The sequence below is a fragment of the Hemiscyllium ocellatum genome, chromosome 4, assembly GCF_020745735.1.
Source record: "Hemiscyllium ocellatum isolate sHemOce1 chromosome 4, sHemOce1.pat.X.cur, whole genome shotgun sequence".
NCBI lineage: Eukaryota > Metazoa > Chordata > Chondrichthyes > Orectolobiformes > Hemiscylliidae > Hemiscyllium > Hemiscyllium ocellatum.
The window spans coordinates 78901859-78922283 of record NC_083404.1 but is presented as its reverse complement, the minus strand read 5'-3'; the positions used below and the strand labels follow the sequence as shown (position 1 = coordinate 78922283).

Sequence of the window (20425 nt, the reverse complement as noted above, 5' to 3'; positions counted from 1 at the left end):
CACAGACCTTGCATGAAGTGTGAGCACCCCACTGAATGTGCTGTCTGTAATAAGCCCCATTGTCCACCCACAATTCCAGATCCTAAATGTGGTTAGCCAATAGCTACAGATAATTTTTAAAAAAATATTGTATCCAGTATCCCTAAAGATTAGCAGTGAAATGCTCCTTCTGTGCTATGTTGGCAGTCATAGACATAATGTCCATGATTTCACACAAAGCACAAGAAGAGCATAACATGGATGCGAACTCTGCTGTCATGACTTCTCTTTAGTTTAAGCTAATTCTTTTACTCCCTTTGAAGAATACTACTTGTGCTTTGGGAATGTTTTTCCCACTCCAAACACTCCCACTACATTCCAATGTCCCTACCTTATTTTGTTTCAGCTAATAGATGGTAGCTGTTTAATTATTACTACTCCAGATGCTTTCTAATTTAGAGTTACTTTAAAAAGGTCACCCCATCAAACTATCTCATCGAGTTCACTATTTCCCATTTGTGTCACTTTTATAGAGTTCTTCCAGTCTGCTACTAGCAAAGTAGACTTCTGCACACTCCTCATAGAGCATAGAACATTATAGTGCAGTCCAGGCCCTTCAGCCCTCAATGTTGTGCCATCCTGTGAAATTAATCTGATGCCCATCTAACCTATATTGTTCCATTATTATCTATATGTATGTCCAATGCCAATTTAAATGCCCTTAATGTCGGCAAGTCTACTAGCGTTCCATGCCCCTACTATGCTCTGAGTATAGAAACTATCCTTGATATCTGTCCTAAATCTATCACCCTTCCAATTTAAAGCCATGTCCCCTCATGTTAGCCTTCACTATCTGAGGAAAAAGGCTCTCACTGTCCACCCTATCTAACCTTCTGATTATCTTATACGTCTCGATTAAGTCACCTCTCAACTGTCTCTCCAATGAAAACAGCCTCAGTTCCTTCAGCCTTTCCTCGTAAAACCTTCCTTCCATATCAGGCAAGATCCTAGTAAATCTCCTCTGAACCCTTTCCAAAGTTTCCACTTCCTTCCTCTAAAGTGGTGACCAGAACTGCACACAATACTCCAGGTGTGACCTTACCAGTGTCTTGTACAGCTGAAGCATGACCTCATGGTTCCAAAACACAATCCCCCTATCAACAAACGCCGATACACCATATGCCTTCTTAACAACACTATCAACCTGGGTCGGAACTTTCATGGATTTATGCACCTGGACACTGAGATCTCTCTGTTCAGCTACACTGCCTAGAATTTTACAATTAACCTAGTACTCTGCATTCCTGTTACTACGTACAGTTCTGGTCACCGCATTATAAGAAGGATGTGGAAGCTTTGGAAAGGGTGAGGAGGAGATTTACTAGGATGTTGCCTGGTATGGAAGGAATATCTTACGAGGAAAGGCTGAGGGCCTTGAGGCTGTTCTCGTTAAAGAGAATAAGGTTGAGAGGTGACTTAATAGAGATATATAAGATAATCAGAGGGTTAAATAGGGTGGACAGCGAGAGCCTTTTTCCAAGTATGGGGACGGCAAACACGAGGGGACACAACTTTAAAGTGAGGGGAGATAAGTATAAGACAGGTGTCAGAGGTAGTTTCTTTATTCAGAGAGTGGTAAGGGTATGGAATGCTTTGCCTGCAACGGTAGTAGATTCGCCAAGTTTAAGTGCATTTAAGACGTCATTGGACAGGCAAATGGACATACATGGAATAGTTTAGGTGGGATGGGCTTCAGATTAGTATGACAGGGCGGCGCAAGATTGAGGGCCGAAGGGCCTGTACTGCGCTGTAATGTTCTATGTTCTATGTTCTTCCTAAGTGAACTACCTCACACTTTTCCGCATTAAATTCCATTTGTCACTTTGCAGCCCAGCTCTGCATCTTATCCCTCTGTAACCCACAACATGCTTCAGCACTATCCATAACTCTGCTTACCTTAGTGTCATCCACAAATTTACTAACCCATTCTTCTACATCCACATCCAGATCATTTATGAAAATGACAAACAGCAGTGGCCCCAAAACAGATCTTTGCGACACACCACTAGTAACTGAGCTCTAAGTTGAACATTTTCCATCAACCACCACCCTCTGTCTTCTTTCAGATAGCCAATTTCTGTTCCAAACTGCTAAATCACCTTCAATCCTGGAACTCCATATTTTGTGCAATAGCCTACCGCGTGAACCTTACCAAACACCTTACCGAAGTCCATATACACCACATGAACAGCTTTACCTTCATCCACTTGTTTTGTCACCTTCTCGAAGAACTCAATAAGGTTAGTGAGGCACAACCTACCCTTCATAAAACTGTGTTGACTATCCTTAATCAAATTATTCCTTTCCAGATGATTATAAATCCTATTTCTTATAACCTTTTCCAACACCTTACCCACAACTGAAGTAAGGCTCACTGGCCTATAATTACTGGGAGTTGTCCCGACTCCCCTCTTTAACAAGGGAACAACATTTGCTATCCACCAGTCTTCTGGCAGTATTCCTGTCGACAATGATGACATATAAATCAAAGCCAAATGCTCTGCAGTCTCCTCCCTAGCTTCCCAGAGAATCTGAGGATAAATCCCATCTGGCCTGGGGATCTTAGCAATTTTGGAAGATCTGAAAATAGATAAAACCTCCTCTTTGTCAACTGCAATCCCATCTAATCTAGTAGCCAGTATCTCCATATTCTCACTAACATTGCCCCATTCCAGTGTGAAAACTGAGGGAAAGTATTCATTAAGCACTTCCCCTATGTTCTCAGAATCGACATACAACATCCCACTACTATCTTTGATTGGCCCTAATCTTACTCTAGTCATTCTTTTATTCCTGATATACCTATAGAAGGCCTTAGCGTTTTCCTCGATCCTATCTGTCAACAACTTCTCATGTCCCTTTCTGGCTCTTCTTATCCCTCACTTTAGATCTTTTCTGGCTAACTTATAATTCTAAAGCCCCCTAACTGAGCTTTCATGCCTCATCCTCACATAAGTCTTCTTCTTTCTCTTGACAAGAGCTTCAAATTCTTTAGTAAACCAAGGCTCCCTCTCTCGACAACTACCTCCCTGCCTAATAGAGATATACTTATCAAGGACCTGCAGTAGCTGTTCCTTGAACAAGCTCCACATTTCAAGCATGTCCAAACCCTGCAGTTTCCTTTCCCGTCCTATGCATCATAAATCTTGCGTAATCACATCAATATTGCCTTTCCCCCAGTTATACTTCCTTCACTGCGGTATATACCTGTCCCTGCCCATTGCTATTGTAAACATAACCGAACTATGGTCACTATCACCAAGTGCTCACCTACCTCCTACCTGGCCAGGTTCATTCCCCAGTACCAAATCCAATATGGCATTGCCCTTGTTGGCCTGAATACATAATGTGTCAGGAAATCCTCCTGCACACATTGAACAAAAACTGACCCATCTAAACTACTTGAACTATAGTATTCTCAGTCAATACTGGGGAAACTAAAGTCCTCCATAACAACTACTCAGTTACTCTTACTCCTATCTCGAATCATCTTTGCTATGCTTTCCTCTACATCCTTGGAACAATTCAGAGGCTTATAGAAAACTCCCAACAGGGTGACCTCTCCTTTCCTGTTTCTAACCTCAGCCTAAACTACCTCAGTGGATGAGTCCTGAAACACTATCTCAACTGCTGTAAAACTACCCTTGATTAACAATGCCAATCCCCCCTATCCTTTATCATCTTCTCTGTTCTTACTCATAGAATCATAGGAGTCCTACAGTGCAGAGAGAGGCCATTTGGCACATCCAGTCTGCATCAGCACTCCAAAGAGCATCCCACCCACACCTAGCCCCCTAACCTACCTCCATTGTCTTACATTGATCACCTAGCCTGCACATCCCTGGACACTACGGGACAATTTAGCATGGCCAATCCACTTAACCTGTCCATCTTTGGACTGTCAAAGGAGCTGGAGCATCCAGCAGAAACCCACGCAGAAATGGAAAGAACATGTAAACTCCACACAGATAGTCACCCAAGACTGGAAGCAAACCCGGACTGCTGTCACTGTGAGGCAGCAGTGCTTAACACTGAACCACTGTGCTGACCTATTCATGTATCTACCATGGCTAATGCAGCTAGCCTGAATGTTACAGGGCAATTTAACATGACTAATCCACACAACCTGTGGGAGAAAACCAGAGAATCCAGGCAGAAACTCACACAGCCATGAGAAGAACATGCAAACTCCAGACAAACAGACCATCATCCGAGGTTAGAATTGAAGCAATGCTAACTACTGTGCCACCTTGCAGTGTTCTTCTCTCCAAGGAGAACAGTCCCAACCTATCCAATATATCCTCAGAGCTGAAGTTTCTCATCCCTGAAACCACTCTTGTAAACATCTTTTGTACTCTCTGTCATGTGTTTACATCCTTCCTGTAGTGTGGCATCAAGGACTGTACACAATATTCAGGCTGATCCCTAGCGAAAGTGTCCAGCAGAAGTTTATCTTCCTTACTTTTCTACTCGGTGCAACATTAATAAACCTCGGGATAGGCATGCTTCATTAACTGTTCCTTTCATCTGTCTTCCACCTTTAATAATCTATACACACACACACACACACACACACACACACACACACACACACACACACACACACACACACACACTCCTCTGCTCCTAGACCACCAATTGTATTGTACCCCTTATTTTATATTGCCTATCCATGTTCTTCAAACCAAAATGCATCTGCTCGTGCTACTCTGCATTGAACTTTAGCTGCCATGTATCGCCCACTCCACCAAATTGGCAATGTCCTTTTGAGTTCAACCCCATCCACTTGAGTTTGCAATAATTCTAAGTTTCATATAATGTACCAACTTTGAAACTGTTTCCTCCAGACCAAGATCTAGATCATTAATATACAAACGGGAAGTGCAAGGGTGCCCATGCCAACCACTGGACTCCACTACAAACACCATTTTCTTCAGTGCAGAAAAATCCATTGAATGTTATTCTTTCCTATTACTCGGCCAGCTTTGTATCTAGGAGACTATTTTCTCTTATTCCAAAGGCTTTTTTTTGACATCAGCCTGTTGCATGGCATTATATCAAATTATATCAATTTTTTTTCAAAATCCATGTCACATCACATCAAGAGCATCACCCTTATTGAGCCTCTTACTTTTCACAAAAACCCAGCTAGTTAATTAAACAGTTTGTTTATTAGGAATCCATGCTGGCTTTTCTTAATCAACCTGGTTTTTATCATGTGACTACTATCTCATACCAAATAAATGCTTCTGGAAGTTTCTGTACTGCTGAAGTTCAAATGACTCATTCGTAATTTCTGGACTTATCCTTGCAACCTTTTTTTGAACAAGAACATGCTGTGTGCAATTCTCCAGTGTTCTAGCACCTCTCTCACAGCTAGAGAAGACTGAAAGTTAATGGGCAGTCCCCCTGCAGTATTTGTTCTCTCTTCCTTCTATATCTGTTGATGCATCTCATCTACTTCCAGTGCCTTGTTCATCATCCTCATACTGAAATGATATTCTCTGGTATCACTGTCTCTCTTTTCAGTATATGTTATGAAATTTTATATCCTTGTACAATAATAGTAATCTGCTCACCATCTGGTCGATGGTATATTGAATTGAATGATTGATATTCACCGTAAAATGCAAGTGACAAGTACAGTAAAATGCTGTGAAAAGATTCTACTATCACCACAATCAGATGCCATTTTGAATAGTTTAAGAATAAAAAGATATACGTGAAAGAAAGTCTATCTTCATTCCACGATGAGCCCTGAGCTGGCACCCTAGACATATGAAACAGCACCCCCTCCCCAACCTCACCTCCAAACTAAATTTGTTCCATGTACAGGGCAGCGCGGTGGCACAGTGGTTATCATTGGGTTCAATTCCCGCCTCAGGCAATTGGCTGTGTGGAGTTTGCACATTCTCCCAGTGTCTGTGTGGGTTTCCTCCAGGTGCTCCAGTTTCCTCCCACAGTCCAAAAATGTGCAGGTTAGGTGAATTGACCTTGCTAAATTGCCCGTAATGTTAGGTGAAGGGGTAAATGTAGGGGAACTTGTTGGGCTGAAGGGCCTGTTTTCACACTGTAAGTAATCTGAATCTGATATTCCATGAACTATTACTTCCAAACTGCTTTGCCTGTTGATTTGTCTAATTTATGTATCTGTAAGTTTACTGCATCCCATTTTAGAAACCTGAAAAATCAGAGCAGGAGTAGGTCCCTTGAGCCTCTTCTGCCATTCGATATGATCATGGCTGATCATCCAGCTGGGTATATTGTTCTTGCTTTCTTCCAATATCTGTTGATCTTTTTAACCCTGTGTTTTGGCCTCAATGGCTTTCTGTAACAGAGAATTTTAGAGGCTCACCATTCTCTGAATAAAGAAATTTCTCCTCAGTTCAGTCCTACGTGGCTGACCCCATGCCCTTAAATTGTGGCCCCAGACATTGAAAACCTCCTCATACAAGCTCCGCTTATTTCTTGTTTAACATTCTGTTCAACTGCATTGCTCCTGTTAACAGAGGCAGGATGGATCAGGGGAAAGCTATAAGCTACTTTTGTTAATGTTTTCTGACACTTATGCATTATAACCTTGGTTGTTTCTGATTCTGCTTTCTGTCCTTGAATCAAAATCCTTCCTTATTGATGCCTTATGTCATTCTTTATTATCAAGGCTAACTTGCCCTCCAAACCTCCCTTATCTATTTGCCTATCTTTTTAAATCATGAAATACACAGAAATATTTAATTTCCAAGCTTTGTTACCACGAACTCAGAGACTGACAACACATTCACTTATATTAAGTTAATATTGAATTACACATAATTTTCTTTGCAACTTAACGGGTAGCAGGAGAGGTCTGCCCCCAAGCTTTGGCTCAGTAGATTTAACCCTGCAGAGTTGAAAGGTGGGATTGCCTCCTTCCTGGACCCCTGTATGTCAGAGGACCCCCTCAGATTGGCCAGAGCTCTATGAGGTGAGGCAACATCTTGATGATGAATGGGAATCCCACTTCCTTATTTAAAGGGTCAGCATCTGATAAACTAAAGTGGGCAAGCCAGCTAAGTAGAGATGGGTGCACTATCGACATTTGCACTTTGGTAGGGAGCTGGTACTTGGTGTAAGAATCAGCTCTTAGTTTTTTCCTATCACAGTCTGCTGAACTTACTCAAAATGTCACTATTCTGAGGTCCATAATGTTTCGCTGCAAGTATTTCTTTTCATTGGAAATCTTGAATCTCTTTAGTTTAAAGCTCTATAACCCAAATTTTATAATTTTGACATTTCTCCCATCTGTGTTTAAAGGAAACTAGGTGTACCCGAATGAATAAATGTCATATCATTATCATATTTCATTGCTCATTTCCTGCCTTCCTCAAACAGCTTTCAGTGTCACAGTCCCTGTGTTCTATTTTGTGACTTGTCTCCCTTCAGTTTTTCTTCTTGATCTCATAGGTAGGTGGTGCATTATACATGCAGAACAACACCAGTGTCTAGGGAACTTCTCAATCATGAATCCTGTTAACAAAAACAGAATTCCTTTAAATAATAAAAAAAACTCACAATATTGACTTGTCTGCTGATAAAGGGAGCTAAAGAAAGCTGGTAGCATGGGTACACATAAAAATCATTTAAGATCAAACAACATGAATTTAACATGTGGCTGGCAGAACAATGAATGGGTTAGGACTGCTTACATACTGCAATGACCGTGTCCATTTTGAGGGATTAGCCAATCAAACCTCACTTGTGTTCTTGAGCCGTGCACTCAGCAGGTGATGATTACTACTAACAATGCAAAGATCTTCCTTTCCAGAATGCCCATAAGAGTTTAGTATCTTTCTATAGCATACAAGGTCCTGTCAGAGGTGCAATCTCTGCATATTCACTGGCAGTGACATTTCCACCTATGTAATGAAAAATATTTCTCTTCTTTACCAATTAATTCACTTACATGGACTATGTCAGGTCGGTATCTAACCTGTGTGGATCACCAATTCAAGGCATTGAATAAGCTGCACCTATTTATAAGGTTTAAGGAAAATTGGCCAAGTCACAGTGGAGTTGAAGAGTGAGCGGAGGTAGTGCATTGCATGATTCAAGTACTTCAGGTCACTTTTACAAGCAGTTCTTGAAGTAGGTGCATGCACTCATTTCAATATTTCAGGTCCCGGAAATGGCCATCTGAGGAGAGGCTGTATTGAGTGTTGCTGTGGTCTGGGCGTGTGTACAATTCAGATGCTAAATTTGACATTATTGCACATATTTTATTCAGATATTTCCATAATATTTAATTGAGAATGCAATAGACAAATTATTTCCAGCACATTGAAGGCAGTTAAGTCAAGCAGGTTAAGAAAAACCTGGAAATTGGATGTGGGTTGAATCATATTGTGATCCCTTCACTTCCCACTTTCTCCCCAGGGTGGTTTGGGAAACTAGAATCTTTCACACAAATAATTAAGAAGTTATAGTTGTTAAGCCGATTCTGAGGTCCTTTAGCACTGAATCCCAGATTTTCCAGCCATGGAACCTGTTTTCAGCAACTATCTAGGATCACTAAGAAAACAGAAACAGCTTCTGAAGTGAAACAAACACTTTGGAAAGTTTTGATTAGTTATCCTGAAGTGATCTAGTTATAACATTGAGATCGCTGGACTTTCTATGTCAGATAGTGCTTTCATTTCTTGACAGATGACTGCCACCTTCTTGAAAGGCATCTCTCTTAAGCATTTCATTCAACTTCAGCAGCAGTTCCTTAGGACCAGTCTTTACCGTGGTTGTATCTCCAAATTCCACTACTGCTGAGGGACAAGAGTAGAGACAATGCCACTGCCAACTGTACGAGTTACAGTGCCACATTTGAGTTCCTAATCCGGACTCGTCTGCCTCCATCTGCTTTCTTAATTTTGTTTTATTCTTTTGTTCTTTTTTTCCCCTTTTCTTTCATTTTAAGGCCTTTTAAGGCAATGGCAGCATGAGAAAACAAGTGAGCATTGTTGAGTAGAGAGAGAGGGCTCTCCGTGGCTACAGTAGAGAGCAGGATCCGACAGCGTGGAGGGAAGAGCGGGCCAGTTGTTCAAGATGGCGACACTGGCACCGTAGGCTCGTCTGTTCCAGGCCAGCCACATTCATCTTTTTCCCTTCTCTCTTGTTCTCTTCATTTTTTACTTACCTTCTGGAGTCCTGGAGGAAGTGCAGCAGGGACATTGGCGTCACAAAGTGCATGGTAACAGCTGTGGGCCCCGAGCAGTGTTGGCTGGAGTTCCGGTGCAGAGGAAGCAACTTTGGGCCTGGGGCGGTGTCAGCTAGAGGTCAGGTGCATGTGGGCCTGAGCCCAGTGCGGGTAGAGTGAGCCCAAAGTGTTGATTCCCTGGCATCTGCGGCATTGATACCAGGAAGCTTGAGGTTTCCTGGTGAGTGAGCGAAAGTGGAGGAGATCGAGCCTTTATAAGGAGTGCACTTTGGAAAGATTTTTAACTTTGAACGTTATTCCTTATTTTTCCACTTATTATTAGGAAGGACTGTGATGTTAACTTTCAACTTTGTATCTTTATTTTCCTACTTGTACTAGGAACAACAATAATACTTCCCTTTTACATTTGATTCTCTATGTTACTTCTTGTACCCCAGTTTGTACCTAAGTAACTGTGTACCGAAGATGGTGTCATATGTGGCGATATTGTACACTTTTCACTGTATTCCTTATGTACCTAAGTACATGTGATAATAAAGCTTAAATCAAATCAAAATCAAATGCACCTGAAATAGCAGGAGCACCATTAACAATGGCACCAACTGCTTTCTGCTTAGCCCTATAGAGTATATGGGATAAACACCAAATATCCAGTTAGGAGACAACATGCACACAATATGGTTAACAGATAGAGGATTAGTGCTCTCAACAGCTCTGAGCATCAATGACCTGAAACTTCAGGATCCTCTGTCAGGTAATTGACAACACCTCCAGTCTCCTGGAGCAAGACATCTTTTCTATGTGGGCAGGCACTACCGGTTAACTGTATGATGTAGATCACTGGAAGACATTTCCCATCTCTCACTAAGTTGTGTGCTCTTCTCCAGCATGAAGCTGTAGTATGAACATTCTGATTGACTTTTACAGATTGGAGGAAGGACACATGTGTTGGGTGACTGTGAAGCATGACCGTGAGAGAGCAATAGGCTTATGAAGAGCGTTGCTCAGATGGATCTATCAGGAGTAAGGAAAAAGAGCAATGAGTGGATTTTCATGGACTGTTAACTTGAGCCCTGCTATTGTAGGAAATGTTCGAGTGTGGGTTTTGGTACTGTTGTGATTGGGATAGGTGGAATGTGCTGATAGTCAAGTCCCATTACACCACGATTTGCATGATTAGTGTAAATGTTCTGATTCATTCACCAAAACAGTGAATGGTTTCTCTTTGCTGCTGCTAGCCAGAATAAAAAAGACTTCCTTTGTTTTAAGTGAACTCATATTATGTTCCCTAATAAAAGAAAACTCATTTCCAAAGCAACTGGCCAAACTGGTTAACAACTATACTACAGTATAAAATTGGAACTACATCCCTTTTCAATCCCAACATGAAACACACAAAATCGTATGGTAGTTTTCAAAGGGCAAAAGCAAAACACTCTTTTGGCCAATGGCCTGAATAACAAAAAGATAGAATTTGACAAGTTATCACAGCTCACGGGTTTCTGATTGAGAAAATCAAATTGCTGATAGCTGTAGACTGATCAAGGAGAACATGAGGACTGCAGATGCTGGAGATCAGAGTCGAAAAGTGTGGCGCTGGAAAAGCACAGCAGGTCCTGCAGCATCCAAGGAGCAGGAAAATCAACACTTCTGGCATAAGCCCTTCAGCAGGAATGTGGGGGGTTTGGGGGCTGAGAGATAAACAGGAGCATGGGGGTAGGCGGGGGGTGGGGGGGGGGGGAAGTAGCTGGGAAAGTGATAGGTAGATGGAGGTGGGGGCTGATGGTGCTCGGTCAATGGGAACGGTGGAGCAGATAGGTGGGAAGGAAGATGGATGGGTGGGACAGTTCAAGAGGGTGGTGCCAAGTTGGAGGATTGGATCTGGGATGAGGTGGGGGGAGGGGGGATGAGGAAACTGATGAAACCAACACTGATGCCCTGTGGTTGGAGGATCCCATGGTGGAAGCTGAGGCATTCTTCCTACAGGCATTGGGTGGCTTGGATTTGGTGGTGGAGGAGACTGAGGACTTGCATGTCCTTGGCAGATTGGGAGGGTAGGTTGAAGTGGTTGGCCACAGGCAAATGGAGTTGTTTGGTGCATGTATCCCAGAGATGTTCCCTGAAATGTTCTACAAGTTGATGTCCTGTCTTCTCAATGTAGAGGAGACCACATCAAGAGAAATGGACACTGGAGATGAGGTGTATGGATGTGCAAGGGAATCTCTGCCGGATGTTAAAGGATCCTCTGGGGCTTTGGACGGAAGTGTGGAGGGAGGTGTGAACACAAGTTTTACACTTTTTGCGGTGGCAAGGGAAGGTGCCTGAATTGAAGGGTGGGTTGGGGGGGGGGAGGGTCGTGGACCTAAAGAGGGAGTCATGGAGGGAATGATCTCTGTGAAATGCTGATGGGGTGGAGAGGGAAAAATATCTCTGGTGGTGGGGTCTGATTGTAGGTGGCGGAAATGGCAGAGAATAATGCATTGCATCCAGAAATTAGTGGGGTATATAATGCATTGCATCTGGAGATTAGTGAGCTGTAGACAGATGACAGGTCTTCTAAACAAGCTCTGGCTTAGCCTTTGGACAGGCTAATGCTAAGTATTTGAAAATGATCACAGTTCAGCTTCTCAGGATTTACAAGGTAATCAAAATTTTGAGATGTAGAAACTTTATCAGATACACAATTACTTCAACTAAGAAAGAGAGACAGAGACATAGAGTGACAGAGTGAGAGAGACAGAGACTTGCAACTTTTACTGAAAGCTTTGGATGTAATTTTATTTCCTTATTAGGTTTTTGAAACAGAAACATAAGACTAGAAAAGAACATAGAACATTACAGGCCCTTCATCCCTCAATGTTATGCCGACTTGTGGAACCAATCTGAAGCCCATCTTACCTACACTATTCCATTCTTGTCCATTTGCCTATCTAATGACCATTTAAATGCCCTTAACATTGGAGAGTTTACTACTGTTGCAGGCAGTGTGTTCCACCCCCCTGCTGCGCTCTGAATAAAGAAACTACTTCTGACATCTGTCCTATACCTATCACCGCTCAATTTAAAGCTTTGTCCCCTCGTGCTAGCCATCACCATCCAAGGAAATAGGCTGTCACTGTCCACCCTATCTAACCCTCCGATTATCTGATATGTCTCCATTAAGTCAACTCTCAACCTTCTTCACTCTAATGAAAACAGCCTCAAGTCCCTCAGCCTTTCCTGGTCAGTCCTTCCCTCCATACTAGACAATATTCTAGTAAATCTCCTCTGAACCCTTTCCAAAGCTTCCACATCCTGCCTATAATGCAGTGACCAGAACTGTACGCAGTACTCCAAATGTGGCCCCATCAGAGTTTTGTACAGCTGCAGCATGATCTCATGGTTGAGAAACCATGGGGCGGCACGGTGGCACAGTGGTTAGCACTGCTGCCTCACAGCACCAGAGACCTGGGTTCAATTCCCGCCTCAGGCGACTGACTGTGTGGAGTTTGCACGTTCTCCCCGTGTCTGCGTGGGTTTCCTCCGGGTCCTCCGGTTTCCTCCCACAGTCCAAAGATGTGCGGGTCAGGTGAATTGGCCATGCTAAATTGCCCATAGTGTTAGGTAAGGGGTATATGTAGGGGTATGGGTGGGTTGCGCTTCGGCGGGTCGGTGTGGACTTGTTGGGCCGAAGGGCCTGTTTCCACACTGTAAGTAATCTAATCTAATCTAAACTCAATCCCGCTACCAATAAAAGCTAATACTCCTTAGGCCTTCTTAACAACCCTATCAACCTGGGGGGCAAACTTCAAGGATCTATGTACCTGGACACCGAGACCTCTCTGCTCATCTACACTACCAAGAATCTTACCATTAGCCCAGTACTCTGCATTCCTGTTACTCCTTTCAAAGTGAATCACTTCATGCTTGTCCGCATTAAACTCCATTTGCCACCTCTTAGCCCAGCTCTGCCGCTTACCTATGTCTTTCTGTAACCTGCGACATCCTTCATTAGTATCCACAACTCTACCAATCTTAGTCTCATCCACAAATTTACTAACCCATCCTCTTATGCCCTCATCCAGGTCATTTACATAAATGACAAATAACAGTAGACCCAAAACAGATCTTTGCGGTACCCCAATAATAACTGAACTCCAGGATAAATATTTCCCATCAACCACTATGGTCTGTCTTTTTTCAGCTAGTCAGTTTCTGATCCACACCACTAAATCACCCTCAATCCCATGCCTCCAGTATTTTTTCATATAAAATCCCTACAGTGTGGAAACAGACCCTTTGGCGCAACAAGTCCACATCAACACTCCAAAGAGTAATCCACCCAGACTTACTCCCCTATATTTAGCCCTGACTAATGCACCTAACCTCGGCATCCCAGAACACTATGGGCAATTTAGCATGGCCAATTTATCTAACCTGCACATCTTTAGACTGTGGGATGAAACCAGAACATCCAGAGGAAACCCACGCAGACACGAGAATGTGGAAACTCCACACATTTAGTCTCCCAAGGCTGGAATCAAACCCGGGTCCCTGGTGTTGTGAGGCAGTAGAGCTAACTACTGAGCCACCATGCCGCCCCTGTTTTGTGAAGTCAAGCGTGCTAAACACCTTCTTAACCACCCTGTCTATCTTTTATTTTTATTTTGTGCAATACCCTAACATGGGGAACTTATCTGTTCAGTAAACACCTTACTGAAATTCATATATATCATATCAATTGCTTGACCCTCATCCACCTGTTTGGTCACCTTCTCAAAGAACTCAATAAAGTTTGTGAGGCATGATCTACCCTTTACAAAACCGTGTTGACTATCCCTATTCAGCTTATTCCTTTCTAGATGATTATAAATCCTGTCTCTTATAACCTTTTCCACACTTTACCCACAACCGACATAAGGCTCACAGGTCTCTAATTTTCAGAGTTGTCTCTACTTCCCTTCTTGAACAAAGGAAGAACATTTGCTATCCTCCAGTCTTCTGGCACTATTCCTGTAGACAATGAGAACATAAACATCAAAGCCAAAAGCTCAGCAATCTCCTCCCTGGCTTCCCAGAGAATCCTAGGATAAATCCCATCTGGCCCAGGGGACTTATCTATTTTTACACTTTCCAGAAAAGGTTGCAAGGTAACTATCAATGTAAGGGCTCATTGTCTTTTTCAAATGCCAAATTTCCTAGCAACCAAGGACAACAAATCATCTCTTTATCCCATTTCTTACCTCTGTCAAAGCTTTGCTTGGCTAATTTTCCAATGTAACTGAAGTGTTTGTCAGTAGGTGATTCCCATAAGCTGTTGACCTCAGTCCTTGGTAAAACCATGTTTAATCCAGAAATCCAAAGAGTTCAATAGCTTCTAGTTTTTCACATGGTCCAAAGCATTGGTATGTTGTCCTAACAGTACATAAAAATGCTATGCTGCTCATGTTTTCTGCCTTCAGGTTTGTTTTAAAGCGTTTTAAAGAGTTTTGTATGTTGTCTGCTGGATATGAGAGAGCACATTTAACAGGACCTCCATGGATTTTCTCTTTGTTCCTGTGGTTGGTGTAGCCTTAAAAATTAAGGTGGTGCTAAATTTTTTGATCTAAATCATGGTCCATCTAATTAGAAATCCTTAATTTTGACAAAACAGACATACCATGCGCAAAAACTCCGTTATTGGTTGTGAATCTTGGAGACTGGATGTTAGTCAGTTTTTTATGGTAATGAATAAATGTCAGACCAGCCAGTCAGTGCATTGGGTTCTGGCAGAGATGAATATCATAATCAAAATTAAAAGACTCACTGATTAAGCACACATGATAAAATAAGTGCTCCAATGGCAATGGATCTCTAATTGATCCATAATAGATATATTGTCCCCTCAACCAGGTATAAAACACATTGAAACATCTGGTAAATCAACCAAAATGAGTTAGCAAATAGGAATGAGCTTTGAATTGGAACTAATACACTTCTTATGATACAAACCATTTAAAAATTAAGTAATACTATAATAGTCTAGGTTTCCATTACTGCAGACCCTATCTCTTTTGTATTGCTAAGCAGATTCCACTCTACCGGAACAATAGTTAAAGAAACCTTCAGGTAAAATTGTTTGAAAGTACTGATTTCAAACAGTTTATTAAGTATTACTGGGTTTTCCTTAAGGATAGTTCTCCCTTTGTTTTCAACTCATTTGAACCAAGCTGAGGAACTCCTATCAAACCTTCATTGTTTTCACTTTGCTGAAACACATTGCCAATTTCAGCCCAACTTTCAGATGCATATATAGTCATAGAGTCATCAAACTAAAGTATTATTTCAAAAATGCAAACATGTCTGGTTTCTTTTGCTATATAACTTCCTTAATGATGTTTGTTAAGCACTCTGATAAAACAGTAACATCTTAAGAATTATTGGAGACAGCTACAAATGGATCTTTTTTGTGTATGCCTGTACTCGGATTTTTATCTCTACACTTAGTAATCTAATTTTTCATTGTTTGGAACAAATTCACTTTCAAATGTATGTAATCCACAAGAGGAAGCATCCACTCCACATGAATTTTATCCATACCTTTTATCACCTTGAATATTTGATCTCCCCTCATTCTTCTAAATTTCAAAGAGTGTAGGCCTAAACTGTTCAATCACTCTTCTTGCAACAAACCTCTCATCTCTGGAATCAATCCATCGAACTTCCTCTGAACTGTTTCCAATGCCACTACATCTTTTCTCAAATAAGGGGACCAAAACTGTGCACAATAGTATAGTTGCAATAATACTTCCTTACCTTTATATTCTATTGCTTTAGCTATAACAGCCAACATTCAATTCACTTTCTTTGTTATCTGCTATATCTGTACACTAGTTTCTGTGAAATGTGAACAAAGAGACCCAGATCCTTCTGCACGAGAGCACCCTCTGCTCTCCCCATTTAGATAATAGGTCACCTTCCCAATTTTTCAACAAAACTGCATGACCTCACGCTTATCCATGTTAAACTCCATCTGTCGTATTTTGGCCCAATATTCTATCCGATCTATATCCATTTGTATGGTTCTTATTTCCTCATTGCAATTTACCATCCTGCCAATGTCATCTGCAAATTTGGCTATAGAGCCTTTTGTCCCTGTCTCCAAGTCATTAATATAGATTGTAAATAGCTGAGGTTCAAGACCGAACTCTCAGGCACCCCACTAGCTGCATCTTGCCATCCAGAAAAGAAAAACATTTATCCCAATTCTCTGTCTTCTGTCCATCAGTGAGTCATCTATCCAAGCTACTAAATTACCAGTAATCCCACATGATTCAACCTTGTGAATTCACCTTTTGTGCAGCACCTCATCAAATGTCTTCCAGAAGTCCAGATATATAACATCTACAGGAACCCCATTATCCACTTTACTTGTTACATCTTTGAAGAACTCTAGCAAACTAGTCGAACATGATTTGCCTTTCATAAAACCATGCTGACTCTGATGGATAACATTTTGACTTTCCAAGATATTGTTTTCTGGATAATTGATTCTAACACTTTCCCAAAAACAGATGTTAAACTGATTGGTCTGTAATTGCTTACATATTACCACCCTCCCTTTTTGAATAAGGGAGTTACATTAGCATTTTTTCCAATCCACTGGGACCTTCCCTATGTGCAAGGAATTTTGGAATATTGTACCCAATAGCTCCACTATCTCCACCACCACTTCCTTATTATCCTTAATTCCCCACTATTAACTCTGCAGTTTCATCTTCCAAAGGACCAACATTCATGCAACTCTCTTATATACCTGTAGAAGCTTTGCTATCCTTTTTGATTATTTGTTCTAACTTTCTTTGATAATTTCCAGTGTTCTCTGCTTGTTTTCAGTATGTTGATCTGTTTAAGCACACCTTTTTGATTGGAATTTCTGGGCATGATTCTTGTCAGCTTCAGGACTGCAATATTGGTTAATAGTTTCTTGTACTGGTTACTCCACAAGCAAGCCTAGTCTCTTCAGGAGTGTGACCATATTGTCCAACATCTGATGAGATGACTGTATAACCTGGCTGTAACAGTAGGAAGCCTTGCATTTTGACCTATGAGCCCAGATCAAGGGACCAAATGTATATTATGATCTGATGAAGGGCAGTAACTTTTTAAAAATAGTAGACAAATTGAGATATCCAACAATTCAATAGGAGAAGAAAATCACAACATTTCATAGTTTTAAACAAAACAGCAATAAATTTTGCAATACAAAGTTAGAATTGTAATACTAAATACTATATACGCACAAAACTTATATTCTCACATCCAGATTTAATATGAGATAAACATGGTTCAGAGACTTGTTATGATCAAACACCCCAAAGAGCACATCTTACATGACACCTACTACATTCACTTCTTTCTTAACTTTATCCTCCACTACCAAGACAACTGCTCAGTTTTTCATCTGATACGTGGCACAAAGAGTTTTTTTTTTATCTCTCAGGGAAAGAATGTGCAGCACGTAGGACACAATCATTAACTTAATACCTCCTTAACTGGACAATGCAAGGTTCCTCCCAAGCAGATATGGCACTGGAAAGCCATGCTTGTTAGTACAGGTACAGTGCTCTATAATATTTCTTACAGTAGCATGACTCTTTTTGAACGCATGTTATATGTATGTGCACATCCTGAGCAGGTTCATGAGCTGCATGTGGATTAATCTTGCCACTGAGTAACCATCTTTGGATGTCGCTAATTGCCATAGTCAATGAGTCAAATACAGTTGTCAGGAGATTGCAGACTGAAAAAATCTTGACTACTACATGAGTTATTTGCTATTGACCCGCTTTGACACACTATTTGTGGTCATACATCAACTGCATATGACAGGTTGAAATCCCTTTCAGTTCAGGAAATACCTGATTTGAATTACAGATTGTACAAAACAATGGCAACTTGCACAATGGAAAGTCTGCAATCTGTGCAAATTCCTGTGATCACTCTCCCAGTTTGAGCCTGACAAGAAGGAATGCGATTAAACTACCTGTGTGTCACAAACCACAGTCACATTGGGCAGCAATGCACTGAAAGGAAGTTAAAAAAATATTGCTGCCATCTCCAGGAGCAGCATGGAAAGAGCCACCTACATTATAGTTAAGAACCATGGTCACTTTGACAACTATTGACAAAACAGACTTCATCTAAACTGCTTTGAGGTTTTAGTTGTAGTTGCTGCAATAATCAGATTTCAATCACAAACTCATCATGCTTTTATTTCAAGCACTGGCTATCTTCAAAATTGATGTCGGAGAATTGTCCCCAAAGACCCTCAGCAGATAAGACCGCCTGTTAACATCCTTTCTCTCTCTTTTCCCCTTTTCTGATAGAGTAACTTTCCATGGCTATTTTTTCTGGCGTGGCCTAGCTTCATTCTCTTTCCCATTTCGTGCTCCATAGGAAACCTAGCAGACCATATCTGGGAGAAACTGTTTCCATTTAAATTTTTGAATCAAGAATTTCAACACTAACCAGACCACGTCCTCTAGACTATTCAAATGTTGCAGTTACATAAACTTTGTTCCTCCAGTCCTGTGCCTTATAAAGGGCAGCAAGACTCCATTGCTGTCTCTGGTTTGTCTCCATGTCCTTTGCTCGGGCTCAGGTGGTGTTCTGCTGTTAAAGATCCTCCTTAAGTGTACTTCAGCAGATTTCTTTGGGCCAGCCCCATCTTCCAGTATTTATTCAACTGCCTGTCTGCTAGGTTGTAAATCTGGAGGGCAAGGTCTTAATAGTCTCAATAGTCTCTCTGTCATATTATTCTAATTTAAGTTCTAAGTATAAAGATCCATGATCAAAGGCACACAGTTCCTGGAGTAATATATGCATGGTAGGGTATTTATGCTGAAAGCTACCTCTATTTTTGCTTCCAACTGTTCTGCCATTCTCAGCCCATGAATCTCACTTCTAGAAAATCTTTGTGCAAATCACCTACCCACCCACCTTTAGCCTGTGATCTTGGTCTCTGTGATTGCATTCTCACAGCAATGATGCTGCCGAGTGAAGAAGATGTTGATCTTTTTAAGTTGCTAATAGATCCTGTTGGGAGGGATGCTTTCTCCCAGAAGCCTGATTCTAGATGAAGACTTGCCACTGTTCTCTTCAGTTCTTGCTAAGAAGAAGATGCAGTGAGCTTTTGCCCTAAGAGTTAGCAATGTTTCATATGTTGTAATGTTAACCGCACTAGCTTGTGATTGAATAGTTTGTGTCCATCATTCCTCTCTTCGTCATTGTGTTCAAGGGCCTACATGGTATACAGTGGTAAAGAAAATCCACTAGTGATTCTCAATGGGAAGAGGTTCGTTTCATAAGCAAGATGTAGTTTATTGCATGATAACAATTGGATAAAATTACATTATTAAATTAGACAGTGTTACTAAGACGACTGTGAGACCTATCCTCTTTAAGATCGTAAGCTTCTCCACCCAGGTCCTTACGGCACCATTACATTGGGTGAAACTGGATGCCATTGCCAATATTAACCCTTTCAGAAACACTGCCTCCTCGACAAAGCATAGATGTCTTGATATCTTTTCAGGCAGCACACAAAAAGCCAGCTCAGCTGAAGACTGACTGAAGACTCCTTGAGTGTAAGATACCCTACTATCAGCATGAATTCAAAAATACATGTACAGATTCTTGTGATTCTTCCAATGAAGGAAGATATTAGTAATACCTAGAATTTGACATTTTAAATTATATCAAAATTGTTTAATTTTTGAGTGCTTGGGTTTTTATTATAGTACCTAATCTAAAATCTAAATTATTATGCTCCTTCCATAGGAAAGAACAGTTTCAATCAGAAGACAGACAATTGGTGGATTTGGTCTAAGTATAAAGGTGTTTTTTTCAAACGTTATTAGTTCTTTGAAAATTATTTTTATTCAATACCTAGTCCATCCTTTGCAATATCGGCAATATTTTGTGTTGGCAAAAAAGTTCAGAACCAGCTGTGCAGTTAAAATGTCTTTACTTTGCATAATTTTTCAGCTAAAGCACAATTTGCTTCTCTCTCCTCCCCAATCGAGTAACAATTATGGGTGTGATATAAAGACTGCACACAAAGTCCTGGTCATAAAGCTCATTTAACTCACAGTAGTTGCTATGAAATTCTGCAATCCTTCCCCAAACGATGCAGCTGAGACTTTCAATTGTTCCTTGCAAGGAGAAGGTAGATTGAATGCT

The 20425-nt window shown here is 41.1% G+C and overlaps 1 protein-coding gene across 1 annotated transcript in view; it reads left to right on the top strand.

Annotated features, from left to right (window-relative positions):
• Positions 1-20425, top strand: part of sntg1 (syntrophin, gamma 1) — a 555024-nt gene that overhangs the window by 357805 nt on the left and 176794 nt on the right. Inside the window, exon 4 of the mRNA XM_060824345.1 lies at positions 20024-20080. Within this exon, the coding sequence (XP_060680328.1) occupies positions 20024-20080 (57 nt within the window). The remainder of the gene's footprint in view (positions 1-20023; positions 20081-20425) is intronic.